The sequence below is a fragment of the Hippopotamus amphibius genome, chromosome 6 (genome assembly GCF_030028045.1).
Source record: "Hippopotamus amphibius kiboko isolate mHipAmp2 chromosome 6, mHipAmp2.hap2, whole genome shotgun sequence".
Taxonomy (NCBI): Eukaryota; Metazoa; Chordata; class Mammalia; order Artiodactyla; family Hippopotamidae; genus Hippopotamus; species Hippopotamus amphibius.
In genome coordinates this window covers 1,850,758-1,872,181 of record NC_080191.1, presented here as the reverse complement: position 1 = coordinate 1,872,181, position 21,424 = coordinate 1,850,758, and the positions used below count along the sequence as shown (strand labels likewise).

General features: G+C 43.1%; 1 protein-coding gene across 17 annotated transcripts in view; it reads left to right on the top strand.

Annotated features, from left to right (window-relative positions):
* AFDN (afadin, adherens junction formation factor) overlaps positions 1–21,424 on the top strand; it is a 129,241-nt gene that overhangs the window by 20,144 nt on the left and 87,673 nt on the right. For 8 of the 17 annotated variants that reach the window (XM_057739023.1, XM_057739026.1, XM_057739025.1 and 5 more), the window contains exons 2-5: positions 11,853–12,048; positions 15,127–15,242; positions 17,104–17,267; positions 19,709–19,869. In XM_057739023.1, coding sequence (XP_057595006.1) covers positions 11,853–12,048; positions 15,127–15,242; positions 17,104–17,267; positions 19,709–19,869 — 637 coding nt within the window. Of the gene's footprint in view, positions 1–7,153; positions 7,673–8,330; positions 8,526–11,852; positions 12,049–15,126; positions 15,243–17,103; positions 17,268–19,708; positions 19,870–21,424 lie in introns of those variants that run through there. The other 9 variants (XM_057739032.1, XM_057739031.1, XM_057739030.1 and 6 more) reach the window with 5 other exon arrangements.

The window sequence follows — 21,424 nt, the reverse complement described above, 5'->3', positions numbered from 1 at the left end:
ATTCAGATGGAAGCATTTTGACTGTAGAAGCTTCTTTGAATCAGTTGTCATAGTTTGAGTATTTACTTTGATATGAAAGTTACTGTATGTACAGTAAATAATAGTCTACCAGTTTCTGTATATACTTTATAAGGTGCATTACCCTTGTTCAAATTTAGACACTTATTTTTAATATTTCACATGCTTAAGGCTCAGCGCAGATATAAGAATCAAGTTTTAAAAGAGAATTTCCTCATTTTATCTTTTTGAGTTTTCTTTTGGATGTTTTAATATTGAGGCTGAATTCGGGGACATGATTATTTTCTTTGAACAAGAAGGCGTTTCAGCATTTTATATGTGTTGATTTGGTTACAATCAGAGCATTGGAAATGATTGAAACTTTTGGACAGTGAATTTCAGAAATAGAATTGAGAATGCTCTACAGTGTGTTTTCCTGCAAAGCTTAATATTTTGCATTTTTCATGTAATGCATACAGACTTTTAATATATGCTCAGTTGTTTTTTGCTCTTTTTTTTTTTTTTTTTGCTAGAGGTAGGATTATATATACCTTTCAAACCAGTACTCGTATAAGTATATGAGCACTTGAGAATTTGCAGATGGGAAATGATGTTTACTGTCTGTTGCCTTATTTGTGGCAGGTGCATTATGTACTATAAATAACATAGTAATGACAAAACCCTGTGAAATAAATAGTAACCTCTCCATTTTATAGTTAGGAAACAAGAGACTCAAATGTCTTACCCAGAGCTGCACGCATCTTAGGTGAAAGTACTTGCCTTCCCCGGGCCCTGCTGTGCCTTCTCACTTTCTACCACCTGCCTGCTGCTTTCTTAGTGTGAGTGAGGGATGTTTGGCCTCTGATGTTAATTCACTCTCTGAGGAATCAAATTCTTTGAATTTTTTCCCAGGGTCTCTCTATTTTTATGAAAATATGTGATTTTATATTTAATTATATTTACTTTGTACTTATAACTTATTTTCACATTTTTAATAGGAGAAATTTCAAACATAGATACAACTCACTTATATCCACCCCCAGACTTGAATTTTCAAAATTTTGTCATTCTTAGTTCATTATTTTCTGTTGTTTTTTAGCTGAACTGTTTTAAAGCAAATCCTAAAAACTAATGTTATTTCTCCTCTACTTCAGTGTGCATCTGAAAAAAATCTGAAAAAAAACCCATAAAATGCAGTAATCCAGTCAACAAATAACCCTAATTCCTTATTATCTAATGTCTAGCCCATACTCAGATTTCCCTGTCTCCCTCGAAAATGTGTTTTTACAGTTAATTTATGTGAATCAAGATCTAAACAGGGTCTGCACGTTATATTTAGTTCTCTTATGTTGCTTTTATTTATTAATTAGTTTTATTTATTTTTTGGCTGTGTTGGGTCTTCATTGCTGCACGTTGGCTTTCTCTAGTTGTGGCGAGCAGGGGCTACTCTTCGTTGCAGTGTGCAGGCTTCTCATTGCAGTGGCTTCTCTTGTGTGGAGCATGGATGGGCTCTAGGTGTGCAGGCTTTAGTGGTTGTAGCACGTAGGCTCAGTAGTTGTGGTGCACGGGCTTAGTTGCTCTGTGGCATGTGGGAATCTTCCTGGAGCAGGGATCGAACCCGTGTCCCCTGCATTGGCAGGTGGATTCTTAACCACTGTGCCACCTAGGAAGTCCCTTATGTCTCTTTTAATCTAGAGCATTCTAACCCCTCTCCCACCCCCATTTTTATTTCGTGTCAGACTTGCTGAGAAAAACAATGGCTTAATTTTCCTGTAGGACATCCCTGTTTTCCAAGGGTGAGCAGTGGGGTGTGACTCGTTTCTGTAGCTTCAGAGCCATCATAGGATTCAAGTCCGCATGCTTGTCTAGCAGGGCTTCCTAAGCAGTGCCCTGTGTGCCTTGCACTGGGAGCAAGGAGGAGCTGGGACAGCTGCGCCTTTACACTCTTAAGTGCCAGGTCCCCGCAGCCCCTCCCTCCTGGCTTGGCCTGTGCCAGTCTTCACCTAAATCAAGTAAAGGTTAAAGAGTTGTGATTCCCTCATTCTGTCATGTCTTTCACGTTTATTTGGCTGTAATCCTTTAAAAAATAGAAACGCCTCTTCCTCACCTAAGCTGCAGGAAAGCAGAATGAATCCTGAGTTCTTGGACCTTAATTTCTTACTTTCCGGTTAAGGAGTTGGTGCCCTAGTTACTTGCAGTGGCCACAGAGATTGCGGTTTTGTGGTTGGCTTCCTCTTTTCTCTTTGCGGTCATTATGCACTTGAGGGATTTCATGGATTCTGTGTCCGGTCAGTTGTAGTCATTATTCTTGCAGATATTCACACTGTCCACGTTTGGCCAGGTGCACCTTTTGGTTGGTGAGAGTGGTTTTTTGGTTTTGTTTTTGGAGTGGTTTTTTTGGGTTTTTTTGAGAAGTTTTTTTGAGAACTTCCTTGTTTTCTGGCATAACAAGGTGTCCCAAACTCATTTTGTCCATTTTCTGATCTGTACCTGGATTAAACCATTTATTTCTCCAAGGAGCCCTGGTTCCTTTTAGCAGAGAATAGTATTCAGAGACAACCGCCTACCACCTTGGGGCTAGAGATGCTTATTTTCACAGCTTGTCTTTTGCTTCATGCCCTTCTCCTTGGCAAGAACTAGGAGATATTTTTTTGTGGGGGAAAAATAAATCCATGAGTTTCTACTGATGTTTTCAATTGACATTTGGCCGTACTGGGTTTATACATAATTTCTTTGATTTTTAAAAGTCTCTTTTCTCTTGCATTGAAAATTGTTTTTTTTTGTAGGCATTAACACAGTACTTGTTTGCTTCATTCTATCGTGTAGTTACTGTATTAGAGATAATATTAATATTACTAACAATAGGGCTTCTGAATAAAGATTAATTTTTTTGCAAAATAATTATCTTTAGAGTCTACTAGGAATGTAGAGTCAAAACACTTTTCTAAGATCTCTCTCTTTCTGGATGGCAGTGTGACCAACTGGATAGACATTAATTTCCGCTTGTTTTAAATTTTTAGTGTTTACTTTTGGTTTAAAATTTAATTTTTACTGTTTACAGTAATTACGTGCTTCCAGAGTTGAAGGTATGTAATAAAGTGCATTTAGAAAGACTTTGCTTGCACCTTTTATTACATTTTGGTTTATCCACTTTAGGAAAGTTCTCTTTCTTTCTGCAGATACGATCAGGGGTGTGTGTGTGTGTGTGTGTTTCCTGCCCTTTCACATAAAAGATGGTTACCATGGGCACTGTTGTGTTCCTTGCATTTTTCACTTTTCTGTGTGCCCGTGCTCCATGCCATGTCCCAGTGTGAAGAGTTTCCTCATATCTTGTAGTGGCGGCGTTTTATTCCATCGCACGAAGGGACCAGAGTTTATTCCACCAGCACGCCTCACTGCATCCGTTCCGAACTGCTACTGTTATAAATGGCGCTACCGTGGATAACTTTGCTCGTGTATCTGTGGGATAGATCCACAAAAGCAGAATTGCTGTGTCAAATGTACATGTGTATCTCATTTTGCCAAATATTGCCACAGTCTGCTTCTTGGGTATGTACCTTGTTTTGCCAGTCCCACAAATATAGGATGTTTGTTGTCAAACTTTCAGATTTTTACCAATTTGATTGAGAAATGGCGTCTTGCTACCTTATTTTGAAGTTCTGAAGTTATTTTATCAGTAATGAGGTGGTTCATCCTTTTTTATATCTGAGTCATACTCACTTCTTTGTGAAGTACCTGTTGAGGTTTTTTTGGCCCATTTTAAAATAGGTTATTTTTTTTTCCTTCTCAAATTTTAGAAACTCTTTGTATATTACATTATATTTCCTTCTGTCTTAGAAGTTGGAAATGTTTTCCCCCAGTGTGTCACTTGTCTTTGGACTTTTCTTGTTGTGTGCCTTTTTTTTTTTTTTTTTTTTTTTGGCCAAGTAAAAGTTTGTTTTTATGTAGACAAGTTTCTTAAATTGTTTTATGATGACATGGTTTCCATAAAGATGTTTGTTTATTACACACGTTTTAAAAGCAGTGTGTAAACTGTTTATACTAACACTGTAAAGATGAACTTAAAACTATTCATAGAAATGCTATGATTATGGTAAGACTGAAAAGGAAGCTCAGTCTTGGGGGTTGGAAAGCTGTGTAATCCCATTCACAGGAACCAGCCTGGCTCAGTGGATGCAGTGATGTCATTTTGTGTATGTGCCTGAGAGAAAGAGGGTAGGGCTGCCAGATTTGTAGATCAAGGAAAGGCGTTAGTCATGATGTGTCTGGGCTTTATCAAGGAATTCAGCAGTGTCTTTCATCCTGTTCTTCTGTGTAAGGGCAGGATCTAAGTATAGTGAAGTGAATCGGAAACCAGGTGACTAGTTATACTCAAAGGCTGTTGTTGAACAGGTTAGTGCCAAGCCAGAGAAAGGCTACTGGGTGGACTGACGAGGCCGGGACTCAAGACTTGTTAGTTTCCTGGACCCTCGTGTGAATCAGCAGTATTAAGTGGTCAAGGAGCTAGTGTCACCTTAAATTGCGTGAATTACAGACATGGTATTAGAATTAGCAGTATATTTGCAGCTGTTAGACACACCTGGAGTTCTGTGATCCAGTCTGGAAACTGTATGAGGCTCGGAGGCTAGACCAGGAATGCGTTCAGGAGAGACGTGAACACAGTAGTAAGTGGGTCTGGGGTTATGTCCCAGGAAGGAGAACATTTGGAGGAACAGGAACTAGGATGCCATGCTGAAGAGGTTGCAGGCTTGTTCTGAGGTATGGGTCCCCACCCGGACAGTTTTATCCCCTGGGGGGCCTGTGCGGGTGTCTGGAGATGTTTTGGGTTGTCACAGCTGGGTGGGTGCTCCTGGCATCCGGCAGATAGAGGCCGGGGAGCTCTAGGCAGCCTGCAGCGCACAGCAAGGATTTGTCCAGCCAAACATCAGAAGCCCCTTTCTCCATCACAGCCCGTCCACTGTGACCCGTAGTAAGAAAGTGGGAGCCCAGGGCGTGCACAGGAGCACCTGGAGCTGAGGTCCCCTCACCCAGAACGCAGTGCCTGGGAAGTCGACTCTGCCCCGCTTCATGCCATCGTGAATGGAAAAGAATGGTCAGTCATAAACCATGGCGTGCATACAGGTCTGAATGATACCAACGGGCACAGTTAAGCAGTTGGCAAGGTGACATGAGAGGAGTTTTGCTTTTCTAAAGGTGGTCCTTTCTAGCTGTCGAGCTGCACAAAGAAAGCAGCTGCTGCTTGGCTGGATGGTGGGTGTGTCATCACTGGCGCTGTCGAAGGGTGCTCTTAACCTGAGGTCTGTGAACACATTCCATAGTGTCCTTCAACATGAGTGAGAAAATAATTGCATCTTAATGTTTAGTAAATAAATTTTTATTAGCCTCTAACTGAAATTTAGCATTGTCTTCACTTCTGTGTGCACTCGTATCTACTTCAGAATTGGAGTTGTAAAATTTTAAATGCATAAAATAAGATCTAGACCTTATTTAATGTTATTAATAAGGAACACATATTACTATGTCACAGGTTTTAAAAATATTTTAATAATTGTAGTTTAATGTAATTGTTCCCTTTGCAATCCTTTGTACTTTATTTTATGCATTTAACATTTTTATTCTGAGAACAGTTGCGCGCGCTTCACCAGACTGAAGGGTCTATGGCAAGTGGGGTAGAACCCCTGGACCAGAGAGGTGGCTTTGAGGGTTGTTTGGTTTACCTCTGTATATTTGCACATTTGTACAAGTGCAGTACTTAAAGGTTACAGAAAAGACAGTCTTCAGTCACACACATGCCTGTTGCTCTTTTGTCGTATGGTTTTAGCGTGTTGTTAGCGTCTTTCATGTCCGCAGTATATATTGCATGGTAGCTATTCAAATACAGAGACTAAAAACTGTAGGAGGACCGCGGGGAAGACTCACTTTTCGATCCCCTTGTAGTGCTGCTACGGTGTTGGGTAGATCTCCGTTTCCTTTGGAGTCTCACAGTGAAGCACAGATGTGACTTAACTCGGGAGCTGACAGACGTGGTTCCTGGTCTCACTGCTGTGAGCAGGCAGTTGTTAAGTGGATACTGTTGGCGGTGATTACTGAGACCTTGAAAAAGCATGTTGGTGGGTTGGTTTTCTGGCAGAGAATTGTCTTATTTATGATGTTTACGTACTGGATGGATTTTTGTAGCATTCATGAAAGAGTGGTCTTTGTGCATTCTCTGTGTGGAGTGTGAGTGCTTTAGGTCAGTTTTTTAGTCTTCCCCTGAAAGATGACTTTTCCCCATTTTCAGTGAACTTGGTTTTCCTCAGCTTTGGTAAACTAGCGTCAAGATGTTAGAACAGGCGTGCATTGTGATGTGTTAGAAATTATGCCTTGATTTTCAGACAGAAAAATGCAGCCGAGTCACTTGATTAGCGTGTGCAGGTACAGAGTAAGCTGTGCTCCTGGAGGAGGGTCACCGGGTCAGGGCAGCTGCTCTCAGGTGAAGGCCCAGGCTCGCCACAGACACCGGGGATTCGGGTCCAGATGCCACAGTACAGCGAGGCACACTGCTGTGTGTTGGTTTCTGGTTGCATATGAAAGTTACGTTTACGTGATCCTGTAGTCTGTTAAGTGTGCGGTAGCATTATGTCTGAAAAACAGTGTATATACCTTCATTAGAAAAGACTTTATTGCTGAAAAACACTGACCATCCGGTCTGTGAGAGCCGCGGCGTGTGCACGGGCAGGTGTGCACGGGCAGGTGTGCACGGGCAGGCCTGGGAGCTGCTGGAGGCTGGGGCTGGTGCAGCGCGGCGGCCGCGGGGAGGAGTGGCTGAAGGTACTTCACAGTTCTTTTCAGCTTTCGGGAGTATTTGTCTTACGAAAGTTTTAGGTAATGAAATGCGTATAATTTAAAAAAGTATTCTTGAAATACTGGTTTAAAAATAGTTTACACAAGTTTAAAAAATAGTGTTTATACAAGTAAGATTCCAGAAACCCATATTCATGTATTTCTTCCATTCTGCATCTAAACTGTTGACGTTCAAATGTTATTACTGTGTTTAACAACATCAGTCAGATGGGTATTGTCTGGGTGATGGTTTCATGTACTAGTAGCGAGTGTGTTTTTGAAGGCACAGCTGCATTTTTTCTTAACATTTTGCACCTGTCTTGGGGGCACCGGCACTGGGAATAAAGTGTGTGTGAGGTACACTGGTTCGTCCTGTCAGCGGCTGTTGCCTCCACGGGAGCTGGCACGGGGATTACCTGTTGGCAGGTAGCATTGTTGTGCTACAGGCTAGGACATGGATTTCCAATAAATGCTGAAACTGGTGAGAAAAGACGTGAATGGAGCCTGGTTGACCTACTTAAGCTTTAGAGCAAGTGGTTCTGATTAGCTTGAGCAAAAAGAGGTTTGGGGTTGCCCTGGAGTTTCTGCTGGTTTGGATAGGAAGGCCGATTGATTATCAATTTCATTAACGAATGAGATATTGATAAAATATTTAAAAGCACATCGCCATCTTTAACTCTTTGTTCCTTGCTTTGGCTCTTCAGTGTGTAATTTCATATTAAGCCTCTGTCTCTTTTTTTGGTCTATTCTTTCTGATAAACACGAAAAGACTTTTGTTTCAGAGCAGGAACACAGCCCCAAGCAGCATTGTTGCATCTGTTGTAGTAATCTCGGAGGAGCACTTTATGCAAAGGTGAGTGTATACCTTTAGGAAAAAAAGAAAGGTGTTTTTCTGTTGGGAAAAGTCACCCTTAAGGAAGGGAACCACGTGACTGTTGTATGGGCTCTGGCTCTTCCTCCCCTGTGCAGTGAGCTGCTGTGATGGGCGTGGCGTGCGCAGGTGAGGAGAGGGGTTGGTTACTGTCCCGCCAGCTCAGACGCAAGTTTCTCTCAGAAAATGCTGCCAGCAGGGCTTCCTAGGTGGTGCAGTGGTTGAGGGTCCGCCTGCCAATGCAGGGGACACGGGTTCGATCCCTGCTCTGGGAAGATCCCACATGCCGCGGAGCAACTAAGCCCGTGCGCCACAATTAAAAAAAAAAAAAAAAAAAATGCTGCCAGCAGGCGGGCAGTCCGCCCAGACGCGGGAGGCCCTGCGCAGGGCTTTTTCTTTGCATGCTGTTTGCTCTGGGTAGTAGGTGGAACCGACCCTGAGTGAGGAGGGGGAGTCTGCTGGGAGGAAGCGCTTGCCCCTGTGGAGTCGCAGCCGTGTGGCTATCAGAACGCCAGCCCTGTGGCCCAGCCCCGTGGCTGCGAAGCGCAGATGTGAAGCATTGCCTCTCCCCACACTGGAGGCATCAGGCATGGTTCCTGGGAGATCTGACACAAACGTGTTTTGATTTTTCTGCGTGAAGCGTTGTAGTAGAGACTGAGGGAGGACCTGGAACAACGAATAGATGCAGGAAGGTTCCTTGTCTCCGGAGAGCTGCCGTCTGTGGAGAGGCTGAGGGGACGTCACCTTCTGACGGAGTCCGGGTGCTGCTGGCCTTGCCATCTTACAGTTGAGGACGTCTGAGCTCACGGGGATGTTGAGTGCCTCCCTCCCAGGTGCAGCTGTTCGTCGGGGTGCCTGCTCCCCAGTGCCCTGCTGTACCCGTCCCCGGGTGTCCCCCACGCCAGGCTGCACCCCGTGGGGAGCGGGGGCTGTGAGGACACCTGTGGCTGCGTGCGTGCTGTCCAGGTCGCCGGCCCCTCTGGACCTCGCGTCCTCTCTCTTACTCAGCGGTCCTCTTGCTTCTTCTGGGACTCCTCTGTGCCTGTTGTGATGGAGGTGCCCTTAGATGGTGAAGGGACTGATGGAGCAGAGGCAGCTCTAAGGGGGGTGGGGGGTGCCGGCCGCTGCTGGCTGTGTGACTGTAGCTCACATGCTTAGCCTCTCTGGGCTTCCTTTTTCTTTCTCCGCTGTGCAGTGGGGGTGAGGGTGGTGTCTCACTTTTAGTTTGGGGAATTAAATGCTGAGCTGTCAAGGTCTGGCCCACGGTAGCCCGTAACCTGTACTAGTTAGTTACAGTTACTACCGGGGGTTAGTTTGGTCACTGCATGCCCAGTTTTTAGGTTCAGGAACTTGATTTTATCAGTCTTCTCAGGTTTGATAAAATTGTATGGACTTATTCACACCGGCCAAAATGAGCTGAAGAATTGAACAGAATGCTGGTATGTTCATTTATTAAGGGAATGTCCCAGTACTACTCAGGTGTTCCTGTGTGATGTCAAGGTAACCAGGCAAACTAAGTTAATAGTTATTGACTAATACTTACTTAGTGCAAATAAAATCAGATCAAAGGTAGTTTTCATAGGCTACTTTACTTCAGCTTGATAGAACCTGGAGACTTGTTTCTTTAAAAACATCAATAGAAACGTCATTACTTCTCTGCAGACAGGAATGCCATTGCTTGCTGGGGACGCTGTATCTAACTTTGGGTTTTCTCTTTTTTTTTTTTTTAACTTTTTTCTCAACATTTTACGCAAGATCAAGAGCTGAACCACATTAATAATGGAGATTTAATATGTGTGTTTTCTTTTTTGTACGTAAAGGGTAGTAATCTGCATGTGAGGGACTTTGGTGAGGATGGCCAAGGGTACGGGAGACTGTCTCCTGCCTTCCCGGCTCGCCCTGACCCAGCCGTTCTTGGCGCTTTCCTCTGTGTTCTTGCCGAGTGGGGCACTCCCTCTCTGGTCCTGTAACATCTGGTAGTAATATCTGGAATTACTTGTTGAGAATTCCCAGAGAAACTGGTGCTTTCGTGTGTCTTGGGACCTGTAGGTGTATCTAGCTGTTGTATGCTCGTCACAAATGATGTATTTGGGAGGACTCTGTTGTCTGGATGAGCGAGCGCCACCGAGGGTGGTTTATGGAGGTGTGAGGGTGGGCCTTCCGAGGAGACTGCTAGGTTCAGCGTAGAGATGATTGCAGGGCGGCGGTGGCAGAGGATCAGGATTCGGGGATAAAAGTGACTCCCGTAATAAAAACTTACCCGTGTACGTAACCACATTTCCAGACTAAGTTTTGTTTTCTGAAGTGCTGTCTTAGGAGCCAGGGAGGAGGTGGTGGGTAGGGAGAGTGAAACGTGGAATGGGGTCCCTGGGTGATTTCGGGGGCTGGGCCCGTGCAGTTCCTGGGGCCAAGGCAGCCACGTAGAGCGTGTCGAGCTCTGTGCGTGGGCAGAGTGCGTGCTGAGTGAACCCTGGCTGTCGGTGATGTTGGCTCGAACCTGCGTACGGATTTGGAGTGGAGGGGCTCTGTCCCGCGCATTGTTACTTGCGAAGCTTTTAGGGTTGCCAGGCTAACATCGATGTGGAGATACTTATTTTAAAAGGATATCAGCCTCATTTTTTTTGCTGCTTGACGCAAGCCAGAGAAAGAAGACTCCTAATGCATTAAGCGTTCTCAGCTCTCACCTGTGGCCCGACTTCATCCCAGAGTCTGTGCTCAGCGGTGTTCTGGCACACGTGCTCACTTACTTGTGTTTCTCCCCAGGGCAGTGGGAGCAGGGAGGGCGGATGGCCCAGTGGACAGAGTCTGGGCGAGGGCAGTAAAAGGTTCAGGGCTAGAAATGTGCCTTATAGTCTCGTTTTCAAGTTTAACTTTCAAATAGTTATACCGTTAACCCTGTTCTTGTATTCCATTTTCCTTACTGTTCTTCCGATAAGTGCTTGTTAATTCCTGATTTTCAGTGAAGGATAGGCTAGTGGACTGGGACGTGGACAGAAGCTTGGCTGTGATGGTCTCTGAGCCAGGAAAAGCCTTGGCCTCTGAGAGCGAAAGCCACGGCAAGGAGGGATTTATCTGATTGGGTTTTAAGGAGCGTTTGGGTGCATTCTGGGTGCATTTGGAGGTGGGAAGACGTGCTGTGCTGGGTGTGGAGCGGGAGAGGGAAGCGTTGAGGAGGGCTCTGGCCGAGGCTTTCTGCTGCAGGAGGCGGGCGTGGAACCTCAGGGCTGGAAATGCTCCTGGGACGTTTGCGGGGAGCTGTGCTTTGTTCCATGTTGAAGGGACAGATGAGGTACACAGGCACCCTGGACCTCACCCTCTCATGTCCCCACATAAAGTGTAACCCACCAAACACACACAGATTCTCTCTGAGGCGGTAGCTCCCAGCCTGTGGGATGTGAACTACTGAGTCCTCTTGCTACGGTGATAGCAAAGGGCCTGAAAACTCCTGTGGGTGTTGCCTGAGTGAGCCGTTGTAATTGATTGGAAAGAAACGGAAAGGAGACCATGGAAGGAGCCTCCCGCAGTCACGTAGTCTTTGGTTGGCATTCCGTTGTATTTTTCTCTAGAAGTAAGGTTTCAGGAAAACTCTAAGTTGTGTCTGTTGACTTGGGGCAAGTAGTTCATATTGAAAATTACTTACAATTAATTGTATCCTGCAAAAGTGAAGCGTTCCCATTCACATTCATGGTAGGGTTGGGGTTAACATTTCCCCTTTGCTTTTAGAGCAGTCTCTTCATTTAGGCCTTGTAATCTCGGATAGGATGGGATCCCTGGGACAGATAGGCATGGACTTCGAAGTTGAGTGGATCTGGGTTTAATTCTGGATTTGCTACGTAACTGCTCGAGCAAGATACTCAAACTTTGTGAGTTTTAATGACCAAATCTTGAAAATCAAGTTAAGTCATGGTATCTGTTCACTGGGTTGTTACAAAGATGTGATAAAATGATACCTGTCCAGGTGTGCCTGGCACTTGCGGAAGACTTAGAGTAGAAAGGTTGGCTCTTGCCGATGTCCAGTGCTCTGCAGCCACTACCTTATACTTGAGACATGTAAGGAGGAGACAGATTGTTAATAACCTGTCCCACGTCACATAATTAAATTTGAAGACGTATTTTTAGGATGCCGTTTTTGTAAAAATGTGTCATTTTGCTTTCCTTTTAGGATTTGGAGTTCCATGGAGTGATGAGATTTTATTTTCAAGATAAAGCTGCTGGGAACTTTGCAACAAAATGTATCCGGGTCTCCAGTACCGCCACCACTCAGGACGTGCTGGAGACGCTCGCGGAGAAGTTCCGCCCTGACATGCGGATGTTGTCATCGCCCAAGTACTCCCTGTACGAAGTGCACGTCAGTGGAGGTCAGTGGAGCCGGTGGGGCCTGTCGGCCGTGTGTGCTCAAGTGACTGTCACTGTCCCGTGTCTGGGGGCCCTGCTTTACTACTGACCCCTCTGTCTTTTTCTGGAGGGGCTAGGGGAGTGGTTAACAGGGTGGCAAGACTTGAGTATGTGTGTGAAGTGTCCCTACTTGGGAGTTAGAGTGACTAGATTAGTTTTACACTTGTTTACTTCTCACAGTGTTTCATACTTGAGATCCTCCAGCAGCTCTGTCCACTCAGTGGTGATGCAGTAAGCTGCTTGATTTGGGGGGTAGTTCACGTAACTCTTGTGCGTGGATTATAACGTCACAGTTAGTGGTAACCCAGCACTTCACGAGTGTGGCTCATCAGCCTTGCTGTAGTGGTTTTGTATGTGAAACAGTGACGTTATTCTTTGGGAAGAATTAGGGCATCTTGAGGAAACTCTCTTATGTAGTTAGTAATTTCTCCTTGTTTTAAGATTTGAAATTTCTGAAAATATCCTATATATCACATGGCAATTTAAGTTGAACTGATTAGAAATATAGAAATTTATAGAAATTTTTTATGAGTGCTTTGGAAATACTGGGTCACCTGTAAAAAACAAATAAATTCCAGTTAATGCAGTAAATAAAGGATTATATACAGCACAAACCCAAGTCAAATACCTGTTTAAGTTCGAGCCACAGTACCTGTTTGAACATAATTTATTTTTCTTATCTTCAGAAGCACAGCTTTCTTTGTACATGTGAAATTGGGCTACAGTTTTTGTAGTGTGTGGAATTCAGGTGTCACCAGATGCTACCAATATTGTATTAGGTAGGCTGTATTTGTTTATTACTCTTAAGATTACGAGGGCATCACCTACATAAATAATACCCAGACTAAATTTGACAGTAGTGGTTGGTCTCAATTTTGGATGTTTTTCCTGAGGTCGAGTTCTCCTTTAACCTCAAAATCTTTGTAAATAGGTTGCAAAGAGGATGAAAGTGTTTCTCACTTTCAGCCCTCTTCTGTCTGCACCATTGGGTCATTTGAATACCACCAAGTGAGGTCTTTGGAATGCTATCTAAATTGGGATTTGAGATCTAGAAATGGAATGGGTTTGATTTTTTTTAAAAGAACATTTTTTTTCTTTAAACTTTCTGTGCTAGATTTGTTTTTAATTAAAAAGTAAAATATGTTACTTGTAAGGGATGAAAACATGAGAAAGGTGTGTAAAGAAGGAAGTATCCCCCTAACCCCCGTGGTGACCACTGGGCCAGCCTGGCCGTGTCCTTCTGCACCTTTGTACCCCGACTGGTGGGCTTCACCAGGGCCTCAGAGAGGAGGTCCTCAGTCTTTTTTGGGTCACGGAGCCCTTCGTGTGGCAGCGGTTTTTTTAGTGGCATCCCTAGGCCAAAGGAAATACCTAACAGTTCGTTTTACTGCTTAGAGTCACGCAAGTTCATGAGGATTTCTGTTCTAACAGCTTGGTGGGTGTTTGAAACAATAGTACACATAAAATGAAAGGAAAGCTGAAAATTTCATTCCGTTCTTCATCACATTTGCTCCCTGACGGGGCATGTGCGCCTCCTGGGCCCTGCCCATCCTGGGTGGGGGGCAGCACCCTCCTTTCCTGACTACACTGGTTTCTACAGTGCTGTGGAAAGCGTGACATGACACTGATGGGACGGTGCACAACCTGGCAGGGACCAGCAGCTCCTGCCACGTCGGGCAGATGCAGCTGGTTTCCTCAGAAACGTAACATGCACCTCGGGGAGTCGCTGGGCACGGCAGCTGGTGTGCGAACTGGCAGAGCGCCGGGCAGTGCCACCCTCATCCCTTCTCTGTGTGAGGCAGCCTGTGTGAAATCATATACCTATTAAACTATATGTGACAATCCCAGTCTCCTGAAAGACACTTTCAATTATAAGGTTGTAGCAGGGCCCTAATTATATTTGCATGCGGTAGGTAGGCATACGTCCTTTAGAACGTCTCACCTTATTTTGTTTTACTTTTATGATTTAGACTTAATTGTTCTTAATATTAGTTCTCTAAAAAATATGCTATGAGGGATTTTGATCTAGCACAAATTTTGCAGCATGAACAACTTGGTAATTTTGGTTTGCAGCAGGAATTTCAAACTTCCTGATCCAGTCTCTGATTTATACTCTTTTCTCGTATTTTCAGTGGATAAGATAATAATTCAGAATTTGCTTTTCTGGTATTGTGGTAGTTAATGTTACGGTTCTCCTCTCATGTTTGCTGAAAGCCCCTCTACATCATCACCTTGTAAACGTGCCTTGTTCGCTCTTGCTCCCTTCACCGTAGTCATGGCCCCCCCGCCCCCCGGGTTTCACACCTCCTGTCGCTGTGGTGCAGCCTGCCTGCATTTACCTCCGTGGATCTTTGCCAGCTCTCGGCGTCTAGTAGGTGGTCAGGCTGCGTGGGGCCCTCAGTGGGATGTCTAATAAGGAAGGAGGTGGACACTTAACATAGCACTTTATCTCCACAAAGAAAAAGATGGTGCTTCATGGCAGGAGGGAGGGGGCGTGAGGGCTGAGGAAGGTGCATTTTGGAGACAGGAATCAGGTGCACAGAGGGAGGAGGACAAGCACCGTGATCGCTTCCAAGACGTGCCATTTCTTGACAGCATCCAGCATTAACATGAGAAGGAAAATCTCATGAGTCTGCGGAACTTCTGTGACATTAACATTATTTCCTTATTTTCCAATTGTATGTGAGAGAATTTGATTTACATAAACATATAGCAAAGCCCCACGTATATTTTTTCCTCGTCCATGTATATTTCTCTTATTTTCCTGGTGAGACTGTAAATATTGTCAGGAAGTGGTGCCTGGTCTGTGTGTGGCGCTGGACACGGGGTCATGTGTGTGCAGTAGCACCGCAACACGGAGCTAATCTTTGAAAGGCTCACTTCACACTTTGAATTACACGTCCGCCTTTCAGTAAGTCATCAAGGTAATAAGGCATCTTTTGCCTATAAAAGTTACCATATGTCGGAATGTTGCATTGGCCAGTGCCTTTAGATAACCATGGCTTTTTCTTTCTTTCTTTCTTTCTTTTCATGTTGTGAAGAAGAAAGAAGATTGGATATAGATGAGAAACCCCTAGTTGTGCAGTTGAATTGGAACAAGGATGACCGAGAGGGCAGATTTGTCCTTAAGAATGAGAACGACGCCGTCCCTGCCAAGGTGGGGCCTGGGGCTCAGCCGCCCCGTGTGCGGGCCACGTCCGAGTGCACAGCACGGGTTCTTCCGAAACCACCCTGTACCCGCCCCCGGAAAACAGTGTAGAAGCAGCCCAGCCTCTCCCTGCTTCATCTGCTGCTTCGCTGAGCAGTAAAGAAGGCTCATGTGAGCTTTTGTTCCCAGGGGGCTAATGATCAAGAAGTCAGCCTCAGGTGCCCCCCCCCCGAAGTTATAAAGTCAAAATATGTTTTTATAAGAATCAGATGGGAAAATAAAACTTTAATAACCTATTTATATGTGAACTTTCAGATACAACTTAATCAGGCCTACTTAAGACCTTTTCCATATTGTATGTGTAAGGTTAGACATTAGTAAACACTCTTGAGTTTCTTTGGATGATGTAATAAAGTGAGTCTAAAATTTTCTCAGGTGGTAGGATGTCTGGAATTCCTGTGTTGCTGTTCTTTATATGTGGATTACTATGAATTATTGTTAGTTTTACAATAGTTATAATTCTGTGTTAAGTCAAGTGGCATCTTGCGTTAGAATTCAGTATTGACAAGTGATAGCAAATGCCCAGGGTAAGAATATCTTGAGAAAAATCTTCTCTTTAATTTTCTCCCCCACAGATTGGGGGCAAGTACCATTGTTTGCTTTCGGCAGCAGTTTCCACGTTGCTTGTGTGATGTCGTTTTCCTGGGTGTTCCTGTCACTGTGCTCCAGCAACTTGTCGCCCTTGTCGCGCATACGTAGGACATAGGCATGGATATCTTTTTTTTTTTTTTTTGCTGTCCATGTTTTATTTTGTTTCTGGACCGTGATTTCAGCTGATGTGCCTTTTCATGGGGCCACAGATCCTGCTTGGTGTGTAGTAGTACAGCTCTTGTTAGCATCAGGATGGCAGGATGATGCTGAAGTAGCAAGGAAACGGTGACGCTCGCTTATAAAGCAGGAGGCAGTTTTCTTTCCCAATAAAATAATCTTGTATTTTTCTGTATTTTTTACCAGCCACCCTGTTAAGCCATATAAAAAATAATTTCTCTGTGTCATCTGCTGGCAGGCCATGCTATAAATTAAGAATAAGCAAACAAGATCCGGAAAAGAAATGAGAAGTTTTTGCATAAACTACTTATAAATTGGCTTTTATGAAGCAAAATTATTAGGGCTACTCTACATTTCTTTTGAAGTTAAAGAAAACATCTGTAAAGTAGATAATGATTCAAACAGTTATTTCCATGTTTTCAGTGGGTTCCTTTTATTTAAGTTAGTTGATATAAGTTATTTGGATTTTTATTTATTAAAAGTCAGATTTTGTTATTCCCACCCTAGTTTCTTACTGGGCTTGAGTCTTCTTGTTTGTTTGCTTTCTTGGTTATTAGTTTTGAATTAAAGTAAAATTTACATGCAGTGAAATGAGATCTTGAATGTGTAAGTTTTGATCAGTACGCTCATGTAACTAGTGGCCCATCAAGACACAGCACATTTCTCAGCCAGACCTTTCCCTGCTCCAGAGGCTCTGTTTTTGTTTGTATTTTAAAGCTTTGTTTTTTTGATGTGGACCATTTTTAAAGTCTTTATTGAATTTGTTACAATATTGCTTCTGAGTTTTTGTTTTGTTTTTTTGGTGGTTTTTTTTTTTTTTAACGTTTTGGTATTTTGGCTGCAGGGCATGTGGGATCTTAGCTCCCTAAACAGGGATGGAACCTGCACCCCCGGTGTTGGAAGGCGAAGTCTTAACCACTGAGCCGCCAGGGAAAGTCCCAAGTGGCTCTGTTTTTGGCTGTAGCATGTGAGACGAAGGTAGCTAAGTCATGGATGTGATTCTGTGTGGTAGCCAGCATAGTGATAATGTCTCTTTTTTCAGAAGGCTCAAAGTAACGGACCTGAAAAGCAGGAAAAAGAAGGTGTTATCCAGAACTTCAAGAGAACCCTCTCAAAGAAAGAAAAGAAAGAAAAAAAGAAGAGAGAAAAAGAGGCCATGAGACAGGCATCTGATAAAGATGATAGACCTTTCCCTGGGGATGACATGTAAGTTAATTCTGGAAATATTCCTGTTTCTTTGTGTTCTAAGCTGAGTGTTTTTAATGCGGCAGACCTCATTAAGTTGCCAGGTAAACACGAAGAGGGTGAGTGTCAGTCAGGCGTACCTGGGTGTGTGCTGGCTCCTGGGTGTCGGGGAGGCCGGGCTCTCCCAGAGCAGCACGCACTGCTGGCAGTGCACGTCTCGCTGTGCCTGCTCTTCCCAGAGACGTGCACGGGTGCGCAGTGTCGCTGGGCCTGGGTAGAGCGCCGGTGGCGGGGTGCTCTCCGCCTCTGCCTGGCCTTTCATTTCTGTTGTTTTGGTCCTTAAGGCAGCAGTGGGTTCTTAGACACCTCAGATACGCTTAAGACCTGATCAGAGGTTGGCAAGACCAGTGAGAAAAGCTGCCGTTCCCTTTTCAGGTTCAAATGCTCCGTCAGGTTCACTCCAGCCCCCCACCTCTCCTTCCTTATTCCCTCACACCAGCCTCATCACAGGTGTCCTTACCTGTCAGAAGGGATTTGAGCTTCTGATCTCGGAGCTGAGGGAGTAAGGGAAACGGTCGTGTTTGGTTAGAGCGGAAAGGAGATGTGAGCAGGAGCTGGCCTGTCCTCCGCACGTGGAGTCTCCTGGCCTCAGTTCAGCCTCATCAGTTTTCGGTTCAGTTCGTCCGTTACCATGTCCTTCCTCTGAGGCCTCTTCCTGGCCCTGGTGTTGACGGCATAGTGTTCTGTTTACTGCTCTTCTGTTGCTGGAGTTACAGGTGCTCATTTCAGAAAGTCAGAAGAGACAGCTGTGTCAGAAAGGGAAGAGGAGTCTCTTGTCATCTTATGAGCCCAGGGAGAGCCGTGGTTTGTTTATGCTACACACATGTATACGCTTCATATATTTATGTAGAGCGTTTTAAAACAAATGTAATTCAGTCTTTTGAAACCAGAACTTTTCACGTGACATTTTTCCACTAAAATTATATGTATTTCACATAAATATATGTAGTCAAAAATATATGTATTTTCATACAAAATATATATTAAATAATTTAAATGATTGTGTAGTAGTCTATAGTATAGTTTTCCAATAATATATGAAACTAGCCCTTTTCATGTACTTGTGGAGAGTTGACCGGGTTTTTTTGGTGTTATAAGTAATCCTCCAGTGGGTATGCTTGTTTTTACAATTTTGAGGACTCATACCCGACACCTTGGGATGCTTGTGTTGCCAATCAGCCCCTAGGAAGGTCTCCACAGCCCGTGCCACGGAGCCTCGCGTGTCATACCCTCACAGCTGCCGAGAGCAGCAGAGCGGTGCATGGTCCCTGCAGTGTGAGGTCTGCCGTGACTCACTCACTGCACCATTGACAAGGGATGTCTCTGCACGGTCACTAACCATTTATAGCCTTCTGTTGCAGCGACCCCTTCAAGTCTTTTTTTCCATTTTCTGATTGATTCTAAGTGTTCTGTGTGTCTTGAGGATATTAACCATTTGTCAGTGAAGGATGTTTACTTCAGAGTGGAATTTGAGCCTGTTGTGGATTGCATCAAAGTGGATTTAGATCTTAATCTGTTAGGCAGAGATGCCTACGTGATGCACTTGAACTCTTGACTGTAGAATTACATAGTAAGGCTCTACTTAGTGTATTTATGCAAGAGAAAGAACTTGTATACATAGATTGCTCATATATGAAAAATATCAAGGAAAAGGAGAGTTTAAAATGTAGGCTACAGTTCTATTAATTTAGTTTATAGGATGATAAATTATTTAGGAAAATGGCTTTAAAATGAGTTTAACTTGATTCAAAGCTTGACTGACTTAAAATTATTTTATGATTTTAAAAATGACATCTTTAAAGTATATTTATCAAGATTTAGTCAAGTACATCAATCTTAACCTAAATATTTAGTTATCCAACTCATCATTCTATACAATTGACTCGTTATGGGAACTTTCGGAGCAATTTCCTTTTAAAAATGTAGCTTCAAGAGTGTGAACGGTGGTAAATCTTTTAGTTGTTAGAAACTCATGCTGTTTGAGTTCTTCAAGATTTACTATAATTTGAAGACAGAGTTTTACTAAACTGAAGTATGTTCAGTCCTTTATTTCTGGTGGTTGGAATGTTGTATCACTCATTTAGCCTATTTTAAGATAACCATGGTGGAAATAACTGAAATGTATAATTTATACATTTTTCTTTTAGCTTTATTACTGAATACTCAGTTAAGTTCTATTAACTCACTGTAGAATTTTGATTATGAATTTCTGTGTAGTTCAGTATTCCAGCTGGCATTGAGAGCAGCTCTATTCTTTGTCCACTGTGATTAGCACATGATGAATAGCACACAGCGGAACTGTAGCCAAATCACACCTGCGTTTTGAGTTTTGTATGATTGCAGTATAACTGATTCTGATATAAAATTTAAAAAATCTTGTTATTGCCTTTTTTTCCTTATAGTGAGAATTCTCGACTGGCTGCTGAGGTTTATAAAGACATGCCTGAAACTAGCTTTACCCGAACAATTTCTAACCCCGAGGTGGTTATGAAACGGCGGAGACAGCAGAAATTGGAAAAGAGGATGCAGGAATTTCGGAGCTCAGATGGGCGGCCTGATTCAGGTACAGACTTTGAATTGTTTTCCTCTATCTGTTGTAAAGGCATATATGAAAGGATTATTTAATCCTTTCATATATGCCTGAGGCCTTGCTTAAGTGAAGTTAATGGATGACGTAGCCTATTCATAGCCAGTGTGTACCACATGTGTCTGGTACAAAATCAGTTTTGCCTTCAGTGTGTTTAGTTACATATTTATCCCCAGTATGGCTCTTTTTTTTTTTTTTTTTTTTTTTTTCAAGTTCTAGAAAATGTCAAATATATACAAAAGAAGAGAGTAAGATATAGTGAACTTCCCTTGTGCTTATTACCAAGCAAGCTTCCGTAATTAACACATAATGTTTCATTTTTGCTTCTACATATATTGCTCTCGTTCCTAAAGTATTATTTTTGGATCAAAAAGCAAAAACAAAAATAAAACAAACCACAGTACAATTATCACATAGAAAAGAATCGACAGTAATTCCTTAAAAATCGCCAAATAGCAAGTCACTGTTCAAATTTTCCTGATTACCTCAGATAATTCCTTTAGTTGAGTCAGGATCCAATAAAACCTAAATATCGCAACTGGTTAATTTGACTTTTACGTCTTTCATTCTAAAATCCCCTTTCCTTTCTTTTATTTTACCCCTCAGTTTGCTTACTCGTTGGTTTGTTTTAAAACCGAGGGTTGAATGTCTTCTGGGTTTTGCCAACTGCATCGTGTTGTGCGGTTTACCATTTTTACCTCCTGTTTTCCTTGATTAGATACAGACACAGGCTTAGGGTTTTTGGTGGGAGGCAGTGGGACAGAAATACTTACCTTAGTGTCATTCCCAGGTGAGCAGTGGTTTGTAGAATTTTTAATAAACTCATGGATGTGAAACTTCTCAATGTTTTTCCATCTGTTGTGGTTGCTGTCCTTACTGATTCTTTGATTTCCTCTTTGATTTCTTCAGTGATCCCTTGGTTATTTAGTAGCGTATTGTTTAGCCTCCATGTGTTTGTGTTTTTTACAATTTTTTTCCTGTAATTGATTTCTGATCTCATAGTGTTGTGGTCAGAAAAGAGGCTTGATACGATTTCAATTTTCTTGAATTAACCAAGGCTTGATTTTGGCCCAAAATGTAATCTGTCCTGGAGAATGTTCCATGTGCACTTGAGAAGAATGTGTAATCTGCTGTTTTTAGATGTAATGTCCTATAGATATCTATTAAATCAAGCTGATTTCTTGTGTCATTTAAAGCTTGTGTCTCCTTGTTAATTTTCTGTGTGGGTGATCTGTCCATTGGTGTCAGTGGGGTGTTAAAGTCCCCCACTATGGCTGTGTTACTGTCGATCTCCTCTTTCATAGTTGTTAGCATGTGCCTTATGTATTGAGGTGCTCCTATATTGGGTGCATATATATTTATAATTGTGAACTCTTCTTGGATGGATCCCTCGATCTTTATGTAGTGTCCTTTCTTGTCTCTTGTAACATTTTTTATTTTAAAGTCTATTTTATCTGATATGAGTATCGCTACTCCAGCTTTCTTTTGATTTCCATTTGCATGGAGTATCTTTTTCCATCCCCTCACTTTC